At 42.7% G+C, this 21,994-nt stretch overlaps 1 protein-coding gene across 2 annotated transcripts in view; it reads right to left on the reverse strand.

Moving 5' to 3' along the window:
- Positions 1-21,994, reverse strand: part of LRRC49 (leucine rich repeat containing 49) — a 328,874-nt gene that overhangs the window by 205,319 nt on the left and 101,561 nt on the right. For both annotated transcript variants that reach the window (XM_068106816.2, XM_068106815.2), the window contains exon 6: positions 9,046-9,112. In XM_068106816.2, coding sequence (XP_067962917.2) covers positions 9,046-9,112 — 67 coding nt within the window. The remainder of the gene's footprint in view (positions 1-9,045; positions 9,113-21,994) is intronic.

Consider the following 21,994-nt stretch of genomic DNA (forward strand, 5'->3'; position numbering starts at 1 on the left):
AATTCAGAGAACGACAGCATTGGTTTGTCTTACTTATAATGTTAGCTCTTATATGCAGTGTTGGCTTGTAATATGCATTGCCATACCACTTTTAATATCACCACACAGCTCTTTTTCACGGCAATAGCTGAGTTTTTGACAAAACAAATATCACCTGTATGTAATAATAAGACTAAATATGTGTAGTAAATTTTTTTTTAGCAGGTTTAGAATATATCACCCCATATCGCGAATGTACATGTATATCTAATCCGACACACTTAGACACAAAATGGCGTCCAAATTTGAGTTTACACAACTCTCTATATACAGGGACTCTAGACTCTGCAGGCTCTGTTTCCTCTAAATCATGCAGAATCTTGATCTTGGAATGATTTTGTATGTTTTGTTACGGAGAAGATATGTTTTTTTTATTTTACATGAAAAATGCTCGAAGTGCCATGGATTGACACTTACATCTCAACTACCAGATATTTTATGGCGTAGCCCGTAGAGGAATGCCGTCTAGAACAGCATTTGCCTGTCTATATTCCCCCCCACAAACGTACACCAATCAGAGCTGAGGATATGGTCACATGACAGGGGGACAGCATTTAGTAACCATTGAAGTTGCAAATTTTACGAAAAGGAAATATAATAACATTCCGTGGAACATTTTGGGGGTCTCAGCAGGTGTCCTAAGGTAGGTAGGAGGTTTCAGAAATTCCTCAATACAATTATGATTTTGAAATGCAATTGACAAGGACCTTGCTCCCGAATCAGGAAGTGAATAGATGATGACGGTTCGCTGGTTTGATATCTCAATACAATTGTAATTTAACATTATATTTTGATATATTAACACTATAGTATACATTTGTCATTAGAATGATGAATGATGCTGTTTGGAATGAAAATATAGAGAACGTGCTGTCAATTCCTGACGTTCGACCGATGGTGGCACAGGAATGTGGAATTTATTGGTTCATCATTTGCCATTCGCCGCTTTTTCACCCAAGTCATTTACAAATCGGCTGTTCATACCTGAAGTCAAAAAAATATAAATACTTACATTATTTGCTAATGGTATCCAGGCCATACTATCGTCCAACTAAAGTATCAAACAAGTACAGATACATTCAAAGTACACCGCCCCCATGCCAAATAATTAAATATCCTACAGCGCGGCATCGCCGGGGCACCTCTGGCGCCCGGCAATACCGCAGTGCAGCTCATAGAGGCTGCATTGGGAGGGAGAGGTGTACAATAAATTGATTGATTAATTGTATAATTAAAATCAATAAAATATTATCACAAAATATTTTCTTAATCAATTGGCTAATAGCATAATTAAACCACTCGTGCTTCATCCGAAGATGTATCTTTTAGAAATTTAATTAAATAAGTCATTAATAAAAAATAAAAACTAAATTGATTAATCAATAAATCAAAAATATCCTTGATAGCCACATCACTTGGTCACTGTCATGTCCAAATATTAGCTTCCGAGCTCAAAAGGTGCCTGAGATATTGGCCAAATGAGAAAGAAAATAAATAAATGATTAATAATGAAAATAAATAAATAATAATCATTAAAAAATTAAATTATTAATCAATTCGGTCATAGAACATGTAAACCACCACAATTTCATCAGAATCTGTAACTTAAAAAAAAAAATTTTTAGTCATTAATTGAATAATTAAATAATTAATCGATTAATTGATTAATTAATAAATCAAAAATAGCCTTTGCAGCCAAATCACCTGGTCATTGGCATGTCCAAATATCAGCTTCCTAACTCAAAAGGTGCCTGAGGTAATGGTCAGAAGAGAAAGGAAATTCGATTAATTAAATAAGTACTTAATTAATTGCTAATAATTAAAAAAAACTCCTCAATTAATTGATTAATCAAAAAACAAAAAATACCATTTTTGACAAAGGACTTGCTCACTACTGTGCCAAAATTTCAGCTTCCTAGCTCAAAGGATGGCTGAGATATCGCCCGGACAAACAAACAAGAAAGCAAGAAAACAAGAAAACAACCAACGTGAAAACTGAGTACTCCCTTTCAGCGTGCGTCATTGCCGAGCCCCCTTCGGTGCTGGCAATGACGATATGCAGCGCCTGGAGATGGCATAGGAAAGGAGCGGTGTACAACAAGCCCGGCTACACCGTTGTTAGACCATCAATCTTGTTTTTTTAACCATGGAACAGGGCCCAGATGCTAGAAACTCTGAGAAGCACTATCCTGTGGATAAATCACCTATCCAGAAGATAAATTTTACCTACAGGATAGGTTCTGTTGCTCAAAGCCTGGATAACTTTATCCACAGGATAAATTAGTGTTTTTTTTCCAGATAACTTTATCCAACCTCCTCTGGCCTCGATAACGTCCTATCCATGGTTAGTGATGCATACATAGGTTTGTCAAATTCAAAATGGCAGATGATCCACGGATGGACATGCAAATGTGTTGATTCAATGTATCATGTACAGATATGCAAACATGCTGATACAATGTATTATGTACAGATATGCAAACATGTTGATACAATGTGTCATGTACAGATATGCAAACATGTTGATACAATGTGTCATGTACAGATATGCAAACATGTTGATACAATGTGTCATGTACAGATATGCAAACATGTTGATACAATGTGTCATGTACAGATATGCAAACATGTTGATACAATGTATTATGTACAGATATGCAAACATGTTGATACAATGTATCATGTACAGATATGCAAACATGTTGATACAATGTGTCATGTACAGATATGCAAACATGTTGATACAATGTATCATGTACAGATATGCAAACATGTTGATACAATGTATTATGTACAGATATGCAAACATGTTGATACAATGTTTCATGTACAGATATGCAAACATGTTGATACAATGTATCATGTACAGATATGCAAACATGTTGATACAATGTGTCATGTACAGATATGCAAACATGTTGATACAATGTATCATGTACAGATGTGCAAATGTGTTGATACAATGTATCATGTACAGATATGCAAACATGTTGATACAATGTGTCATGTACAGATATGCAAACATGTTGATACAATGTATCATGTACAGATGTGCAAACGTGTTGATACAATGTATCATGTACAGATATGCAAACATGTTGATACAATGTGTCATGTACAGATATGCAAACATGTTGATACAATGTATCATGTACAGATGTGCAAACGTGTTGATACAATCTATCATGCACAGATGTGCAAACATGTTGATCCAGTGCATCATGTATGGATGTGCAAACATGTTGATACAATGTGTCATGTATGGATGTGCAAACATGTTGATCCAGTGCGTCATGTATGGATGTGCAAACGTGTTGATACAATGTGTCATGTATGGACGTGCAAACGTTCCCCGTGTTCAAACGGGTCTCTTTCAGTTTCAGGGAGTTGCGTCAGAGTGCAGATGGCGCGGACGTGAAATGGGCCTGTATCCTGAGAGTTAATAAATGTTCGACAATCGATTGCTGTCTGCCGAGTTACATTACACGATGCGTGAACCATTTGCCTTCACTTCCTCTGCTGAGCGATAGATGTCTCCGCCACTGTTCCTGACAGCTGTGATCGTCAATCATGCTTTTCTCTTCACATCATTTGTTTGGATGTTGGAAAATTTACTCCTAATGAGCCCCGTTCCCGTTCCCCGTTCGGTTGGATTAAAATTTACCTTCCTCTTTCTCGTATGACTGACTCCACCCGCCATGACTGTTTTGCAAGCAGCTGAGATGGTGCAATGCCTTGTGGGATACCATATGTCAATCAAAACTGTAACTATGCCTTATCCAGCCCTTATCCAGCAAATAACTATCCTACCCTTATCCAGCCTTTGAACAACCGTGGATTATCCATCGGTAAGTTATACATCGGATAAGAAATTTAAACGTAGGATAGCTCTGATGTGGAGGATTAATAATCTGACTTTCTAGCAGCCAGGATCTGTGCCAAAACAATTACTGGCTTGCGTCCCGTTTTCACAGAGCATTCACGGTAAAGCAAGTACCTATACGAGGTAGTCAACACGTTGGTCTACCTATGTTTTATTTGGTTATAAATATCTGAACACGATATCTACTATATAAAAGATCTGTTGGTCTGTTTGTCTGTCTGTGTCGCCATGTTTCTCAGAGTTGGCTGAACGGATCTTCGTCAAACTTTCAGAGGTTCATCAATGAGTGCCTGGGAGTGTTTTAGGCAAAAAAAAAAAATTATGAAAAAATTAAGTTGGTTTTTTTGGATTAAAAAATAAATAAATAAAATCGCTCGATAGTGCCTAAGCCTTTTTTAAATTAATGACAGTTATATACAAGTACACATTCGCACAAACAAACACAAAACAATCACCAGACATTTGAACACAAGAAAATCAAACAATTCCGGAAGTGTACAAAGTTGGTAGTAAGGCTTCTTCTTCTTCTTCATGAACGGCATCACACTTAACTCAGAAACGTCATGAATGGCACATTCACCAGCATATATTCAACGAAAAGGTAATGAACCCCTTTCACTCCCCCCACTCCCTTCCTCACCCCTCCCTCTCCTGCCTCACCCCCCCCCCACTCCCCCCCACCCCCCCCCCCCCCGTGCCGATCGCACATGCGCAGAGTAGTGAGATACTTTTTTTAGTCTGTCTGCCTGTCTGATATTCAAAGAAAATTGAAAATCATTCCAAACAGGAAAGTTATGGTTTTAAGGACGTCATAAAGGACACAAATAACAGGCACGAATAACTAATGTAATGTGTTGGGTAAGGTGGTGTAAAAAACGGTGCATCAACGGAGGTGAATTTCTGGAATTGAAATTTTTATACGCCATTAAAATCTTTATTTTTTTTAAATTTAATTACATATTTGAACACTGTAGAACACAAATCGCCATCTTGCCGTTTCCAAAAAGCTCCAGTTTAGCATTATTTGGACATGTTAAATATGGTGATGTATAAGACTGCATCAATGACGCTGAACTTCCTGAATATTATTATATGACCTTTAAAATCATTATTTTATTTCAATCGAATTATATAATTGAATAGTGTGTGGGGTAAGGTGTTCAATGAACAATCGAGGTCATCTATCTATAATTCCAGTAATCTCTGTACGTTTGTACGTTTGTACGTTTGTCTGTCTGTGACCGCTGTTTCTCGACAACCACGGGTCCGATATACTTTTAACTTGCCAGGTATATTGCTGGGGACCCGAGGATGTGCCTTTTCAAGGTTTCATATTAATCGGACAATTACTTACCGAGCTATGTCCAAAAAACGATTCAACCAATCAGAGAGCAGCGAACGATCGCGTGTGCCGAACGTGGCGGACACACTCTGCCTCGGATGGCACATTTGACAGCGTATTCATTTATTTCACGTTGGAAAACTATGTTGCCGTTAAACTATGTTTTAATAAAGTTTTAAAACTAATAAAAACGAATTTGCGATTCATTCGCTTTCCTGCGCGTTTGTGCACGCGATGGCGATTGCTTTACCAAACTCCGGAAGCCGTTCGCTTTGGACCAAACCATTTCATGTAAATAGAGGGGGGGATTGTCACCACTCGCAAGCCGTTCGCTTTGGACCAAACCATTTCATGTAAATAGAGGGGGGGGATATAATTTTAGATATATATATAGTACGGGCATGCCCTAGTAACAGTAATTATAATAATAAACAACCATTCCTCTCACGCCATGATGCGCATAGGAGCTTCCAAGGTACAGTACTTTCATTGGTACAGTAGTAGTAGCCGGCGAAGCCGGTGTTGTGAATGAACGCGTATTATGTTGAAAAGCCAGATTTTGCTGGATCCTTTGAGAATTTCGAAGCTTTGACGCACCAAATCGCTCCATGGAGGCCGCCATCTTGCGGATGCGGAAGTATGCATAAACAATTGCGAAAAAGTTCAATAGAGGCTTTGGCTTCGCCGGCTCATTGCGACTTTGCAGCAGGGTCATATTAGTAGCCGGCGAAGCCGGTGTTGTCAATAAACGCGTACGTATTATGTCGAAAACCAGATCATGCTGTATCCCTTGGCTTGAGAATTCCGAAGCACAATGGAGGCCGCCATCTTGCGGATGCGGAAGTATGCATAACAAATTGAAAAACGTTCAATAGGAGTTTCTTTCACCCGTCTTTGTTTGATTCACAATCTTATGCACCTCTAATTGATAATTAAAATACTTTAAGACCAACCTCGGCCCGCACGGGGCCTGGTTATCTTCAGCGAAAATTGTCACCAAACACCGGAACCAATGAGATTCGAGCATTTGAAAAAATATTTCTAAAACCAAATCACTCAATGTAGGCCGCCATCGTCCAGATGCGGAAGTTTGCATAAAACAATTGCGAAAAAGTTCAATAGGAGTTTGTTTCACCCGTCTTTGTTTGATTCACAATCTAATGCACCTCTGATTTGTAATTAAAATACGTTAAGACCAACCTCGTTATCTTCAACGAAAATCGTCACCAAACACCGGAACCAATGAGATTCGAGCATTTGAAAAATATATTTTTTAAGCTTATTACGCGTTTCGGAGGGTGAAAACGGCGTCAAATATTCTAAAATTGACGAAGAATTATTTTTTAGAAATCTCGCGGCCGTAGGGTAAAGTTTTTCACAGCCGGAAATATCCGAAGTTGAGACGGAATTCACCGAATTAATCAAGAAGTGAATTTTTTCAATTTTAATCTCATCCAGAATGCAAATGGTGTCATTTTGAACGAGGTACGGTACCGACTACAGTCTACACCCTTCCTACTACCAACTACCTAACCGACTGATGCCATAGTGATGGGTAAAATAGTGGCAAGAGGCTTTGGCTTCGCCGGCTCATTGCGGCTTTGCAGTCGGGTACTAGTACAGGTAGTAGTAGTAGCAGCAGTAGTAGTAGTAGTAGTACGAGGTACAGTAGTTTCATTGGTTAAGGAGCGCAATCCTGGACGGGTCACCACTCTGACGCAGGATACTCAAATGGATTATTACCCCCAGTAAGCTGGTACTCATTTTGCCGACCTCAAAAGGATGACAAGCTGAGTCAACCCAGCTGGTGTTATATAAGAATGAGAGGGGCTCAATCTCAAGACCCCAAGACCTTAAGCCAGCCACCTTATCCGTTAAGCCACCACCAGACGAGTTCATAACAGTGGTAGATGATAAAGTGAATGCAATGATTGCTTTTGTGATACTGAAGAAGCAGGCAGAAACAATGTGAGATGCATTTGTGCCAAGGTTAGCTTTATATAGGTGTTAGTGCGGGTTAATGGTAAAGTTCATAGGCTATTTTTTTATTTTACGCATTCTCCTTTTTAGTCCATTTCAGGAAATTCCCAATATTTCAGACGGAAACCTTATGGAATTAGGGGGTATAACGCTGTTGTACAGTACCGGAGTCACGTTAATGTCAACTCCAAGGCTAACCTCAGCACAAATACACTGTTAACCCCAAGTTTAACTCCTGCAGCATTTTTCTTTTTCTCCTGGAGCATTAACTGCAGTCGAAACCTTAGCTATTATTGCTCCGTTAATCATCGTCACTGCGATGCCTCTGAAACCGTCACAGTAGCTTTGCACACTATAATCTCAGATTGCTGTATGTACAGGATTTATTGGCCAACATTGCGCAGTTAACGAAAAACGAAGATTAAACAGAAAGATGAATGACTTGTCAACAACGTTTGGCTGCACAAACGACAAACCTACAACCATCCCTTCACTACGCCATCCTCTTCCTCCTCTCGTTTCCTTCTTTCCCTCTCTCGTGCAGTATATTCTGAAGCCAACCTCTAAGCCAAATCGGACTTTTGCAACATCCTTTAATTTACCTTGGCCAACAGCTGGTTTAGCCTAAGGCTGGTGTTTGTAACAGTCTCAGGAGTACACATCCTGCTGCCTTCTTGCCTGCATTGTGTTTGGAGGCTCCATCACAAAATACTCAATCATTCTTGTCTTAACCCAGCCGACACCCATCTAAAACCCTCCCGATATTACAATACAGTATATGAACCATTGCTTGTTCTCCACTTTATGTATGTTCCCACCATTTTTATTCGCAATAAGAAACACTTTGGTATGATTAAACTTCTCTCCTACCCCTGACTCCCACCCACCTCACCATACATGTGCAATTGATCAGGAGCCCACAATGAGTGCAGTGCATTGTGCTTTCAACCTTTTTGCAACAGAATCACCTTATGAAGTACTCGTATGTGGCAATCGCACAACTTCTTTCAGCCTTTAAAAGCTTTCCATGAAAACCTGGCTAAGCGACAGCCAAAAGGTACAGTTTCTCAGTGTGGAAACCTACTGTGTGTGGAGATGGCTACCAGAAACAGATATATGGGCATTGATTTATAGTGATATGTCCCAGTGCGCTGCTCAATCCACACAAAAAGTGAATCCAAAACACTATTTTTATTTTTATTTGTATTGTGGAACAGATACTGTACATTTAATTGGTTTTAGTTCCAAATGTTGAACTTTTAATAAAAATATTCTGCAGTAGTCAATCAAATTAAAGAGCCTGGTGTTGGCTTAGCGGTTAGGGTGCCGGCTTGGGATCCAAGGATCCTGGGTTCGAATCCCGATCGATCGCTGAATTAACGCCAGGGGGGTTGACTCAGCCTGTCATCCTTCCGAGGTCGGCAAATTGAGTACCAGCTTGCTGGGATGAATGATCCCGGTGTGTACCCCGGCTTAGAATAGGTACACCGTATCCCTGCGCATCCTAAGAGCGTGACCAAGGGTTGACGTCAGGAAAGGCATCCGGCCATAAAAACATTGCCTCAAACAGGGAACCATGATTGTCATGGGGCCCGCAAGGCTACCCCCCGCTCTAGCGGGGAAAATGGCCCCAAAACGATCATTCATTCAGTCAATCAAACTAAAACGAGAGGAAAAATAAAAACAAAACAATGTCATGCATAATAATAATAAAAACTTGTAATTCATTCACATTAAAAGCCTATTGTTGATTAACTCCACAATTTGGTGCATTCATTTCCTCGAGGTATGTTCATCTTACCTGGTTTCCGTGAAGATCTAATACATCCAGGTTATTCAGGTGTTCCAAGTTAGCGATCCTTTTGATCCTGAAAGGTAGAGTTTCAAATGAATTGAGCATTCCGTAACGACTCCGTGGTGTACATTTCCCCCTGAACACACCTCAAACATAAAACATATATATATTTATCCTCAAAAGTTGTTTCTTCTGCCAAAATGGCAATGGATGCAAAATGAATGAAATTCTAGGTTTACATAACATGCTGTTAGCATGAACATGGAAATGTTGTCGCAAATCACCTTGTAAATGATCTGAGACTGGTGGTGTAAACACTACCAAATCAAAACTTTACACACCTTGTCATTGTGAGCCAATAAATAAGTGATTCCATGTTGGTGCAATTCTAGATGTGAATAGCGAAAGTCTCTCAAAACAGCGCAACGGTGCTGGAATGAGAACATTTTAATTCTTTCTCTTTCATATTATATTTACAATATGTGTGTATATCTTGAGCTCACAACCTTGAGGAAAAATATACTTTCTTGACCTAAAGTTATAAAATACTTGTCTGTGTTGTATACAAAGTTTATCGAGTGCAGGATAAATGCTTAGACAGTTACGAGCCATCGACGTATTAAGTTCACTTAAAAAGGTGGGATTTTTAACGTTCCCCCTTTTTTTTGTTTATTCTAAAAATGTTCCTTTTTTCCCTTCCCTTACACATACCTCCTCCCCAACCTTCCTTATCTTCTCTCTCCACTACTCCTACACTCCCCAATCCTCCCCAAAAAATCCTCAATTGATGTATGTTTATTGCATCAAAAATGCAATGTCGTACAAAGGTTAAATTCTACAAAAGCTAAAATACCGAAATGTTGGTGTAATATCACAATGGTATGGTGAAGATAGTGGGATTAAGTATCTAGTTCAGTTGACATTTCACTCATCCATCTACATCTGATCTGGATACATTAACTATTTTGAGTCGCTCATATTTTTATTAAAAAGCCACAAAAAATGATTGGGACTGGTGTCCCAGATATGTCGAATATTTATCAAACATATGTCAGGGCCTTGATGCTGGCTTAACATGTTTAAGAATTCCCATCTAAGCATACTTCGGATTCCAGGTTTGACTTGTATACTTTCTTGATTTCCTCACTGTCTACTAATGGCCTGATAATTCATGTAAAAATATGCCATCCTCGTGTTCTTGTCTTGCATGTAGTATCCTTATATACAAGTTATTATATGAGCTGCAAAATAAAATACAGGATTGATTTTTGGATATTTTTTTTTCCAATGGGAGATGCTTTGAACAATGAGAATCCAAAACAAAATGACACAAGCCAGACCGTAAATATATACATTCCTTCTCTAAAGTACATTTACTTTGTGATTCATATGCATTTATGCAATTCCAAATATATAACAGGAATGTAGAAGAACTGCAAATGACAAAGATAGGTTTAACACCAAAATTAAAGCTAAACAAAATCCCGATGCAGCTTAATAAACTATGTTCCAACCTAACAAGGAAATGATAACTAGCTTTTCCCATGCCTTACTTCCACAAACCATAATAAATCAGTGCAACTTGTGAGAAACATGGAAAATGAGTAAGGAAATGGAACACAAACTGGCGGTCTTCCACCACAGATATTTCAGAAGGATTTTAAAGCTTATCTGGTCAAACATGGTATAAGAAATGACGAAATAAGAAAGAGAGAAAGAGACATTATGGTGCAGGCCCAAGAACAAAGAGGGTGATGGGTATGACATCTAATAACAAAGCAAGATGTCCATCTGTCAAAAATATCCCATGTTTTGGACACCAGTTGGGAAAAGAAAAGAGGGAGACCAAGAAAAACATGGAGGAGCATTGCTGAAAATGAACTTCGATTGGAAAGGGGAATTGCACAAATGTGTACAGAGACGATTGTTCAAGACCGAACAGAATGGAGGAACTTCATTGTGGCCCCATGTGCTGAAAAGCATGATGAGTTCTAAATAAGGAGGTTTACAGTACAGTATATACGGTACTATATATATATATATATATATGTATATATATATATATATATATATATATATATATATATATATATATATAAACATATAATTTTATAAACAGGAATCAAATTCCTGCGAGGGGCTAAGTGTGAAAAAATTCTGACTCAATGCGGGGCTCGAGCCACGGACCTCCATTGACAACGCGTCAACAGCCCACTGCGCTATTGAGCCAGCCGCAATATTCTCAGAACTTTTCCACACTTAACACTGCGAGCTTTATCATGGCTGATGTCTTACGTGCCTGCTAGGCAGACCCCGAATGTTAGCGTAAGTATATGTATGCGTATGTATGTGTGAATAAGTAGAAATGCATTGAAAATTAATTCATCTACAATTTATATATATATATATATATATTTTTTTTTTATATATAAATATATATATATATTTTTTTATTTTATATATATATTTTTTTTTTTATTATTATTTATTTATTTATTTATATATATATATATATATATATATATATATATATACATATATATATATATATATATATATATATATATATATATATATATATATATATATATATATATATATACACATACATATATATATATATATTTATATATATATATATATTTATATATATATATATATATATATATATATATATATATATATATATATATATATATATATATATATACACAAAGAATTAAGTTAAGCACCCCCCCCGTTTTTTTACAACCTCGCACATTACAAGTTTGTTGTCGTCAAAACAGTGTAATATACCCATGATATTGCTATATTTTCTGGAGAAGTGATATGATGGTCACATAAAAACATAACAATCATGCCGTTTTCAATATTTTATTCTGAATAATTTAAGGTGAAATTTTTTGGGAATTTTAGGCATATTTTCACCTCAATTTAAGTATGGAGCTATAGGTCCATCACGGACAGTGTGGATGACGTTTATGTTTTCTAACGTACAGTCATTGTTCTGAGATGACCTCTAGCGATCTTTGCGTCAATAACGTGTGTAGGACCCACGTGATCGGATCACTGACTCAACCCTACGTCTCATAGACCCTGTAAGCCGTCGTATGCGTTGCTGTGGCAGGTTGAACCCCCTCGAGCACGTTTGGGACATGTTGGGACGACAAATTGCGAAGATGGTCCCTCCAATAGCCAATCTGGATGAATTGGAACGTGCATTACATCGGTAATGGAACAACCTGCCACAGCAACGCATACGACGGCTTACAGGGTCTATGAGACGTAGGGTTGAGTCAGTGATCCGATCACGTGGGTCCTACACACGTTATTGACGCAAAGATCGCTAGAGGTCTTCTCAGAACAATGACTGTACGTTAGAAAACATAAACGTCATCCACACTGTCCGTGATGGACCTATAGCTCCATACTTAAATTGAGGTGAAAATATGCCTAAAATTCCCAAAAATTTTCACCTTAAATTATTCAGAATAAAATATTGAAAACGGCATGATTGTTATGTTTTTATGTGACCATAATATCACTTCTCCAGAAAATATAGCAATATCATGGGTATATTACACTGTTTTGACGACAACAAACTTGTAATGTGCGAGGTTGTAAAAAAACGGGGGGGGTGCTTAACTTAATTCTTTGTGTATATATTATTTTATATATATATATATATATGTATATTTATATATACATACATACATATATATATATATATATATATATATATATATATATATATATATATATATACATATATAATTATATATATATATATATATATATATATATAAATATATATATATATATATATATATATATATATATATATATATATACTGTATATATATATATATACATATATATATATATACAGGCTTGGCATTTAATATGGAATATTTTTTTTTTCTTGACTTGGGTTTACTTTCTGAACTCAGTATATCAATCTGGTGAGTTTATTTTACCCTTCGGTGATGTCTTTGTTGAAAGAACCATGTCACTGATTGTCTTTCGCAGCAAGAAGTCAATAACAGGATTATATCACAGGTGGCGTGACAAAATGTAATGACAGGTACATTTGACGATTGGCTTCACAATCGGGTATATAAGGGTTGTTGGTTCTGTATTAGTGGAAAACAACTGCTGCACGTCTACAAAAGTTATTGCCGCTTCCTCTGGAGATGGTCCGTCAACTCAACAATGCTGTTTGTCATGGAGTGGTGGCTTTACGAAATTCTGGCATGAAACAGCGTGATATTGCTCGGCAGTATGGCATCACTCAAGGTCAGGTGTCAAAGATCCTGAAACGAAATGCTCAGAGGGGTGTCCCTACTCCAATACCGAGGCCAGGACGTCCACGCAGAACCACAAGGAGAGATGATCGCCAGCTGCACCGGTTAGTCTGCAATGGCCGACTTGGCCGTACCAAGTCAGCTAATCGGCTTCGGGCTGAGTGGCAGCAACTGACAAATGTGCCTGTATCCAGAAGGCTAGTCAACCACAATCCAGAAGGGACGCCCTTTTGACCTTTATACACAACTGGAGGAAGGAGGGTCCACAATAAAACAATTAAAAAAACACAATCCTCATATCCACAACACTGCACCCTCCTCCTCTTAGGCACATCCCGGGCCTCTTACCTTTACTTTTAGTGTGGCACGTAGGTGTAGTTCCCTCTACATTTAACCTGACCCTGAGTGCAACAGTTTTAAAACATAAATAAATATGTCCCGCTGCTCCATTGCACCCTGCCTAACAGACTCACGCCCACAGTTAACCGAATTGCGGAATGGTCTTCAAACTATACATTTACGGTGGGGAGCATTATTTACAGTGACGCTATTTTATTTACAAAACGCAACCCAGGACCTGTGATTGTTCTTTCTGGGGGGGAGACAGTCTGCTCTGCATCAATGCACCATGAAAGCACCCAAAACGCACCAAAACACCCTCAAGCACCAATCGGTGCAGTCATCACTGTTCAATAAAATAAAAACAACAAACAAACCCCTAACCCTGCAGGTGGTCTCTTGCTCTTCGGCTCCCTCTGCTGGCTATTACTATTTCTTCCAGTTGTTGTCATCTTCTTTCATTTTCTTACTGGCGGCCTATTTGCAATAAAACTTGCCCAAACGTGTCCATGTTTATTTATTTTATTTATGGCCCACAGGGCCGACTAGTGTGGTTCACCTGTGGGGCATCGGTGCCCTGTGGCCAAGGTCCGCCAGCAAGATTTCGGGCCTTCATGGCCGGTTCCAGCAGAGGGGCCATGCCCCAACCCATGGGGTCTATCAGTGGTGCTCGGCCACAGACATGTGGTCCATAATGTGGTGCATCGATGCAGACAGCTGGTTCTGGGAGTTCCGGGCGCACAATGGCGGACTCACGCACGCTCCCCTCGGCGCCCAGTGGCGCTCAGGTCCTCATGTGGGAGACAAAGGGGGGAAGACAGATGAGCGAGGGGTAAGGTCACAAGGGTACACATCAATAAGGCAATGCAAGGTGAAGTGCGTACGGAGAGCGAAGTGAGAAAAGCTCGTCCCTACCGTACGTCACCCCCCCCTGTCACCTACACTACCCTTGCCCTTACCCTATATTTACAAAATCTACACATTACAAATCCGTCGCTACCGTCACGTCTTCCCCATATTTCCCATACCAAATTCGTCTCCACAATCCCTCTAACAAAAATTTGCCATCACCCAATTCATCATCAATCCTCATAAGGAGGAAGAGATGGAACACAAAGCACAATGTCACACCCACGTCATGATGCGTCTCACATTCCAAACATCTGCTCAACAAAAATAATAAAACATGGCGTGGTGTGGAGGTACGTCATCTCAGGTGAGTGCATGTAGATGGTGCGAGGAGACTTCAATCCTAACTATCCTCTAAATGACTTTAACACACGTTACACTACCCGGGGTCTTTCCCTGCAAATCCATTGGCCAACTTACACTATGGGTTCTAAAAACCAATTCCCATTGACCAAACTGTGGTGCTTCTCAATTTGGGGTCTCACTCCCCCGATTCATCTCCCAGTGCCCTTGCACAATTTCTGGGCTGGGGCGTGTAGCTCTCCCAGCAGGTCTACCCACCTGCACACCTCCACCACTGTAGTTGCCACCCGAGCTTACCTGCTCCTTAACCTAACCTATCTACTGGGGAAGGCTCCTCCTGGCTCTGTCACCCCTCGGTGCCCTCTGGCACTGGGCTACCCGGGTCCGTCCTCCGGATCCTCGGGCCCCATCCACAACTACCGGCTCCCAGAGCCCACCTGCGGCCTCACCTGGCCGACATCCTCACAGTGGTGGAGTGCCCAAACCAACTACACACACTAACAGGCTACACGCCCAGCCATTTCCACAACACTAATGCACCCATCCAAATACCATTCTTTCACCCGCACCACAGATGCCAATATCCAACCACAATTTACCTATACCCTCTACCTAACACTTACACTACCCGCCCCGGGTATTCGTGATGGGGGTCCACTCTTCCCCCATTCACACCTTCGCACCATCCACTCCACTCCATAGTTTCCATCATACTCACTCCACGACCATCCATTCCAATATTCCATGTATTCCATACCATTTATTCCATACAACCATTCCTCATACACCTGTCGTTGCACACCTGTGCAATCACACCTGGTGCCACCTGCACCCTCCTTCCTTCCTGGACCATTTGGTCAGCACAATACTCATCACCATCACTCACTCAAACACTGCTCCATACACCTGTTCAGTTGCACACCTGTGCAATCACACCTGTTCCTCACACTCATTTACTCATACCCTGCTCAATACACTTGAATACACCTCCAACACTCACACGGCATCATCTCATTTAACTACTCCCCTCTGAAACTTGCGCTTCCCCATCGCCCCTTTAAACTATTGCGCTCCCACGTCATTATCATCCACACTAATCTACCTACATCCCCACTACAGGTATCCTTGTCACTACCTAACCTTAACGTTACCTAATGTCAATCTCTCGGGCCCTACACATTATATCCTAACCCACCCGGGCTAGTTTTCACTGCCATAAACCCCATAAATCTAGTGCTCCTTTGCCCCCGTTGTGAGAGATGGCAGAGTTGCCATCCCACCACATCGGGGACGTCCCACTATCAATTTTGCTTCGTCCAAATTCCAACCAATCAAAAATTTTCCAATTACTGCCAATTCTATTCACTTTTCTAAATTTCGGATCAAACCAATATCACTATTATCATCATCACAGTCCGCTATATCCTAGCCTCGGTGCGTCATGACATAATTAAACTCGGCTTCGTAAAGCCGAGCAATTAATTCGGGTGGTTTGGTCGCCTGCAGGTTGAATCCGTCCGGCTTTCGGTTCAAGGGAGGTGGTTTGGTTGGGTCGATATTCCACGCACCATCTCGGCGCGGTACCTTGCGGTCCCGGGCCCGATGGCTCAATCTCCCCCGGTCGGAACCCCGTCCCCACGAGGGGGCACCGGTCCGCTTCCTCCCACTCGCCCTTGAACCGGCCCGGTCGCCTCGCCCGCCAAGGCCCAGACTCGACCGTGCAGGGCGGGGCCAAGCCCGAATCGGCAACGACGCTTCGAAGAGAAACGACGCAGCTTCGATCCGCGCCGGGCCTGGGATCCAACAAAGCACACCGCGCCCCGAGTGCTCGCATCGGCTATCCGTCGCTCTAACCGCTAACCCGGTTACCGTCGATGCTTCACTTGCATGCTCACACGCATACGCTACCCTTTTCACCCTCACCGAGCTCGGTGCTCCAACGCCGTCCGTACATTCCACCAACGCTCTCCCTGTTACACACCACACCTCTCACGCACACTCTTGCGCACACTCGCCGTTCGCACACCTCGGTCCACACCTCTCCTCCGTTACGTCCTCCTTAACACTCACCATGGGCGTGCATTCTGGCATCCACCCACTAACGCGCTCACATGGGCTCTCCCACACTCGCGCTACCCCCAACTCAGGTGTGCTTGCTCGCACACCCTCAACCATTCCAAGCGTGCATTCTCGCACCCGCTCCACCACCAACTCACTCCTCATGTCACACTCCGTACACCCCGACGTGCATTCTCGCTCGCACTCGGTTTCACTCCCACACTTTGTAACACACCCACTCGCCGATGCACACTTTTTTTTCACACGCATGCCATTTCCACTCACACGGGACCCTTCACCAACGCCCGGATGCTTCCTCGATCCCAAGCGCGTGAAAATTCTTTTGTCGCCAAACATCCTCTTACAAAATCTACCTGTACAGCACGACTCACCTGGGGGATTCCCTTCTCCACACGCACCTGCAAACTCTTTATTTGGTTAGTGAGCACACAATTATGAGTTGAGCACAGACCTTGCACATTTTCCATTTCTCCCTGCAATTCCCGGGCTACCCCCGTCGTCTCTTCAATTTTAATTGTACCCACTACTGCTTTGTCTTTGTTCCCCTCGATGACCGTTGGCTTTAATAAAACACCCTCTTCTACCTCAGCGGTCGCCGGCTGCTCCACACCCCGTGTCGCGATTTCTACCCCCGTCATTTTACCCGCGCTTTCCTCCACTTCGCTCAACCAGCGCTTCTCGACCCGCGTTACCTCGTCGTGCACCCCTGGGACTCTCTCGCCCACCATGCGATCCATGGTCTCCCCACATTTTTGCATGCGGTCACCCATTCTGTCCCCAATCTTGCCGATTCGCTCCATTTTGCTTCCTAGCCTCTCAAATTTATTGTCTAAACGTTCACTGGTACCCCTCGCTTCGTCCCTCATTACCCCCAACATTCTGTTTTCCATTTTTTCACGATCAGCCCTCGCTTCGTCCCTCATTTTGTCCATAAGGGCCCCCATTTGCAGGAAAAAAAGGTTCGAATCCACCAGCGGCGCTGCTACGGTCGCGGGCGCGGTCGCCGTGGCCATGTGCGAGGCGCCATTTTGCGCGCCCGTAACCTCGTGCGCGAGAGCGCCATTTGTGCGCCTGATACCCCCTCAACCACATTGCCAATGTTCTCCTCCTCTCTTTCATCCACATACATTTCCCCGAGGTCCTGGGTCGATTCTACCCCGTCTATCTCTCCCACCGACATCCCGTCGCCTTGACCAGCCATGGCGCGATTTCAAAATTCGGGTTTTTCTTTAAAAAACAAAACAATTTCCAACAGCTCGTAATTTTGAGCACGTTAAGCGCGCTTCGGGTCCGACCCCGCTCCCGACACCAATTGTTACGCCAATTGTACAATTGTGTCCAAAATTTGGGCTAAATGAATTTAGTCCCAGGTCCGAATCCGACACTCCTGACACCAATTGTTACGGTCCGCGGTTAAGGATGTTATGTTTGCCGAGCAGAGGCCCCGCGACCTAACAGTTTCCCCGATTCACCCGATTCACTCGAACGTTGGCCGTATCGCGCCACAGCTATTCAATGAGGGAAAAGACGAAGACGACGGATGTGAAGAAAAGGATTAAGAAGACGAAGGCAAAAAGGTTTGAAAATTCTACTAAATTTATTTACTATGTACAGGCTCAAAATAACCAAGGAGAAGGAAAGATAATAAAATAATATACAGAAGCTTTTAGAGACACAGTGAAAATACTAGCTTATACAGACTTAATTAACTACCCAGGACAGAACAAACAGAAACGGACTCACACGGGGAATTGCAGAGTGGATTGGCTGGAAGGAGAGGGAGGTCCAACGGGTCCGGCAGCACGATCGGCGCGTTGGGCAGCCGCCGTTCCTTCGCGGCCCTGCTCAAAACCGCCGTCCAGGCCCCAAGCGGCTGTTGAGTGTTGTTGCTGCTGTGGACGCTGCTGCTGCTGCTGCTGTGGACACTGCTGCTGCTGCTGCTGTGGACGCTGCTGCTGGCGAGCAAGGCGACGAATAGCAGGCTTTGTGCTTCCCTGGATGATCTCCTTTGAACAAGAATCACTGCTGGATGATCTCCCTTCTCTCTCTCTGACCTCACAACCCAGCTCTTTTCTTTTCACCTCATCACGCAGCTCAGCCCTGGTCCTCACAACTCAGCTCTCTCTTGGACCCTAATCGCTGCTGGATGATCTCCCTCCTCTCTCTTGGACCTCACAACCCAGCTCTCTCTTGGACCCTTTTTCTCAGCTCTCCTCTGACGACCCAGCTCTTTTCTTTGCACCTCACCACGCAGCTCAGCCCTGGTCACTCTTGCGCACGCGCTTTTATAGCGCCTCCGGCGATTAAGCCGCCGGCCTTCAGGACACGCCCATCGGTGTGCTCACCTCGGCCATGGTTGGTCGCGCGACCCTCTGGCTCCGCCCTTGATGACGACGGGCGGGCACGCCTTTCTTCCCCGACCCGAGCACATGTTCAATGGCGGCTTTGGAGGGGATGTAATTGCAAATTGAGGCTTGGCCATGACGAAAGGGGAAATGGAGGTTTTTGGGAATGGGAATGAAGGGAATCTATCTATTTCACTTGGTGCAATGGAGTGTCATTCTAATGGAAGACAAGGCCTTACCCTAAAACACATAATAAGGATATAAACTACTGAACAAGGGTATTATAGTGTCCTTCAATGGGTGCTTTATGGAATTAACTACCGGGACGCCCTTTGACCTTTACACAACACTGGAGGCAGGAGGGGCCAGAATCAAACAATGTTACACAGCAATTTACCACAATACAACACAATAAAAAAATACAATCCTCATATCCGCAACAATATATATATATATATATATATATAACTAAGGAAGCACACTAACCCCATGACATGACACTGACATCATGGACATAAATTATACCAACACATCACCTCCAAACTAGGAGGCATCTGCGTGGTACTCAAGTCTTTGCAGACTGAGATTAAAGCTGTTTGCTTGGTGTTTTCCATTAGCAAGCAACTTCCTCAATGTTTTCCATTAGCAAGCAGCTTCCTCAGAGTGTTCTTGGAGCAAGCAGCTTCCTCTGTGTGTTCTGTGAGTAAGCAGCTTCCTCTGTGCGTTCTGTGAGTAAGCAGCTTGCTCGGTGTGTTCTGTTAGCAAGCAGCTTGCTCGGTGTGTTCTGTTAGCAAGCAGCTTGCTCGGTGTGTTCTGTTAGCAAGCAGCTTGCTCGGTGTGTTCTGTTAGCAAGCAGCTTCCTCATTGTGTTCTGTTAGCAAGCAGCTTGCTCGGTGTGTTCTGTTAGCAAGCTGCTTGCTCGGTGTATACTGTTAGCAAGCAGCTTGCACGGTGTGTTCTGTTAGCAAGCTGCTTGCTCGGTGTGTTCTGTTAGCAAGCTGCTTGCTCGGTGTGTTCTGTTAGCAAGCTGCTTGCTCGGTGTGTTCTGTTAGCAAGCTGTTTGCTCGGTGTGTTCTGTTAGCAAGCAGCTTCCTCAGTGTGTTCTGTTAGCAAGCAGCTTGCTCGGTGTGTTCTGTTAGCAAGCTGCTTGCTCGGTGTGTTCTGTTAGCAAGCAGCTTCCTCATTGTGTTCTGTTAGCAAGCAGCTTGCTCGGTGTGTTCTGTTAGCAAGCTGCTTGCTCGGTGTGTTCTGTTAGCAAGCTGCTTGCTCGGTGTGTTCTGTTAGCAAGCTGCTTGCTCGGTGTGTTCTGTTAGCAAGCTGTTTGCTCGGTGTGTTCTGTTAGCAAGCAGCTTCCTCAGTGTGTTCTGTTAGCAAGCAGCTTGCTCGGTGTGTTCTGTTAGCAAGCTGCTTGCTCGGTGTGTACTGTTAGCAAGCAGCTTCCTCAGTGTGTTCTGTTAGCAAGCAGCTTGCTCGGTGTGTTCTGTTAGCAAGCTGCTTGCTCGGTGTGTTCTGTTAGCAAGCTGCTTGCTCGGTGTGTACTGTTAGCAAGCAGCTTGCTCGGTGTGTTATGTTAGCAAGCAGCTTACTCGGTGTGTTCTGTTAGCAAGCTGCTTGCTCGGTGTGTTCTGTTAGCAAGCTGCTTGCTCGGTGTGTTCTGTTAGCAAGCTGCTTTCTCGGTGTGTTCTGTTAGCAAGCTGCTTGCTCGGTGTGTTCTGTTACCAAGCAGCTTGCTTGGTGTGTTCTTTTAGCAAGCAGCTTGCTCGGTGTGTTGTTAGCAAGCAGCTTGCTCGGTGTGTTCTGTTAGCAAGCAGCTTGCTCGGTGTGTTCTGTTAGCAAGCTGCTTGCTCGGTGTGTTCTGTTAGCAAGCTGCTTGCTCGGTGTGTTCTGTTACCAAGCTGCTTGCTCGGTGTGTTCTGTTAGCAAGCTGCTTGCTCGGTGTGTTCTGTTAGCAAGCAGCTTGCTCGGTGTGTTCTGTTAGCAAGCAGTTTGCTCGGTGTGTTCTGTTAGCAAGCAGCTTGCTTGGTGTGTTCTGTTGGCAAGCTGCTTGCTCGGTGTGTTCTGTTAGCAAGCTGCTTGCTCGGTGTGTTCTGTTAGCAAGCTGCTTGCTCGGTGTGTTCTGTTAGCAAGCTGCTTGCTCGGTGTGTTCTGCTAGCAAGCTGCTTGCTCGGTGTGTTCTGTTAGCAAGCTGCTTGCTCGGTGTGTTCTGTTAGCAAGCAGTTTGCTCGGTGTGTTCTGTTAGCAAGCAGCTTGCTCGGTGTGTTCTGTTAGCAAGCAGCTTGCTATCGCTTGCCAAGCCAGACGTTCCGTATCAACCACTTTGCAAACTGCTCGTCCAGTCACTCGGCAAATGGAGCAAGCAATTTCCTCTAGGAAAAAAGAGGTTTGACTTCAAACAAATTGCAACAGAATTATGAAATAGATTACGACCAAACACATACATCCATCGGTATTCAGGTCGTTTCTATGTGGGTTGTTATTGTATGTTACATGGCTCTCAAGGTGCTAATTACATTATTTATATTATCACGATAATCGTGATAATGAGGTCCATTATCGTGAATTAGGTTTTACCATTATCGCCCAGGCCTACCTACATATATACATATATGTTGGCTTGATTGCTGAATGTTTCAAAAAATAACAACTCGGGTTATGTAATGAAGCCAAAATATTGCT

The sequence above is a fragment of the Myxine glutinosa genome, chromosome 2, assembly GCF_964187855.1.
Source record: "Myxine glutinosa chromosome 2, kmMyxGlut1.1, whole genome shotgun sequence".
Lineage (NCBI taxonomy): Eukaryota > Metazoa > Chordata > Myxini > Myxiniformes > Myxinidae > Myxine > Myxine glutinosa.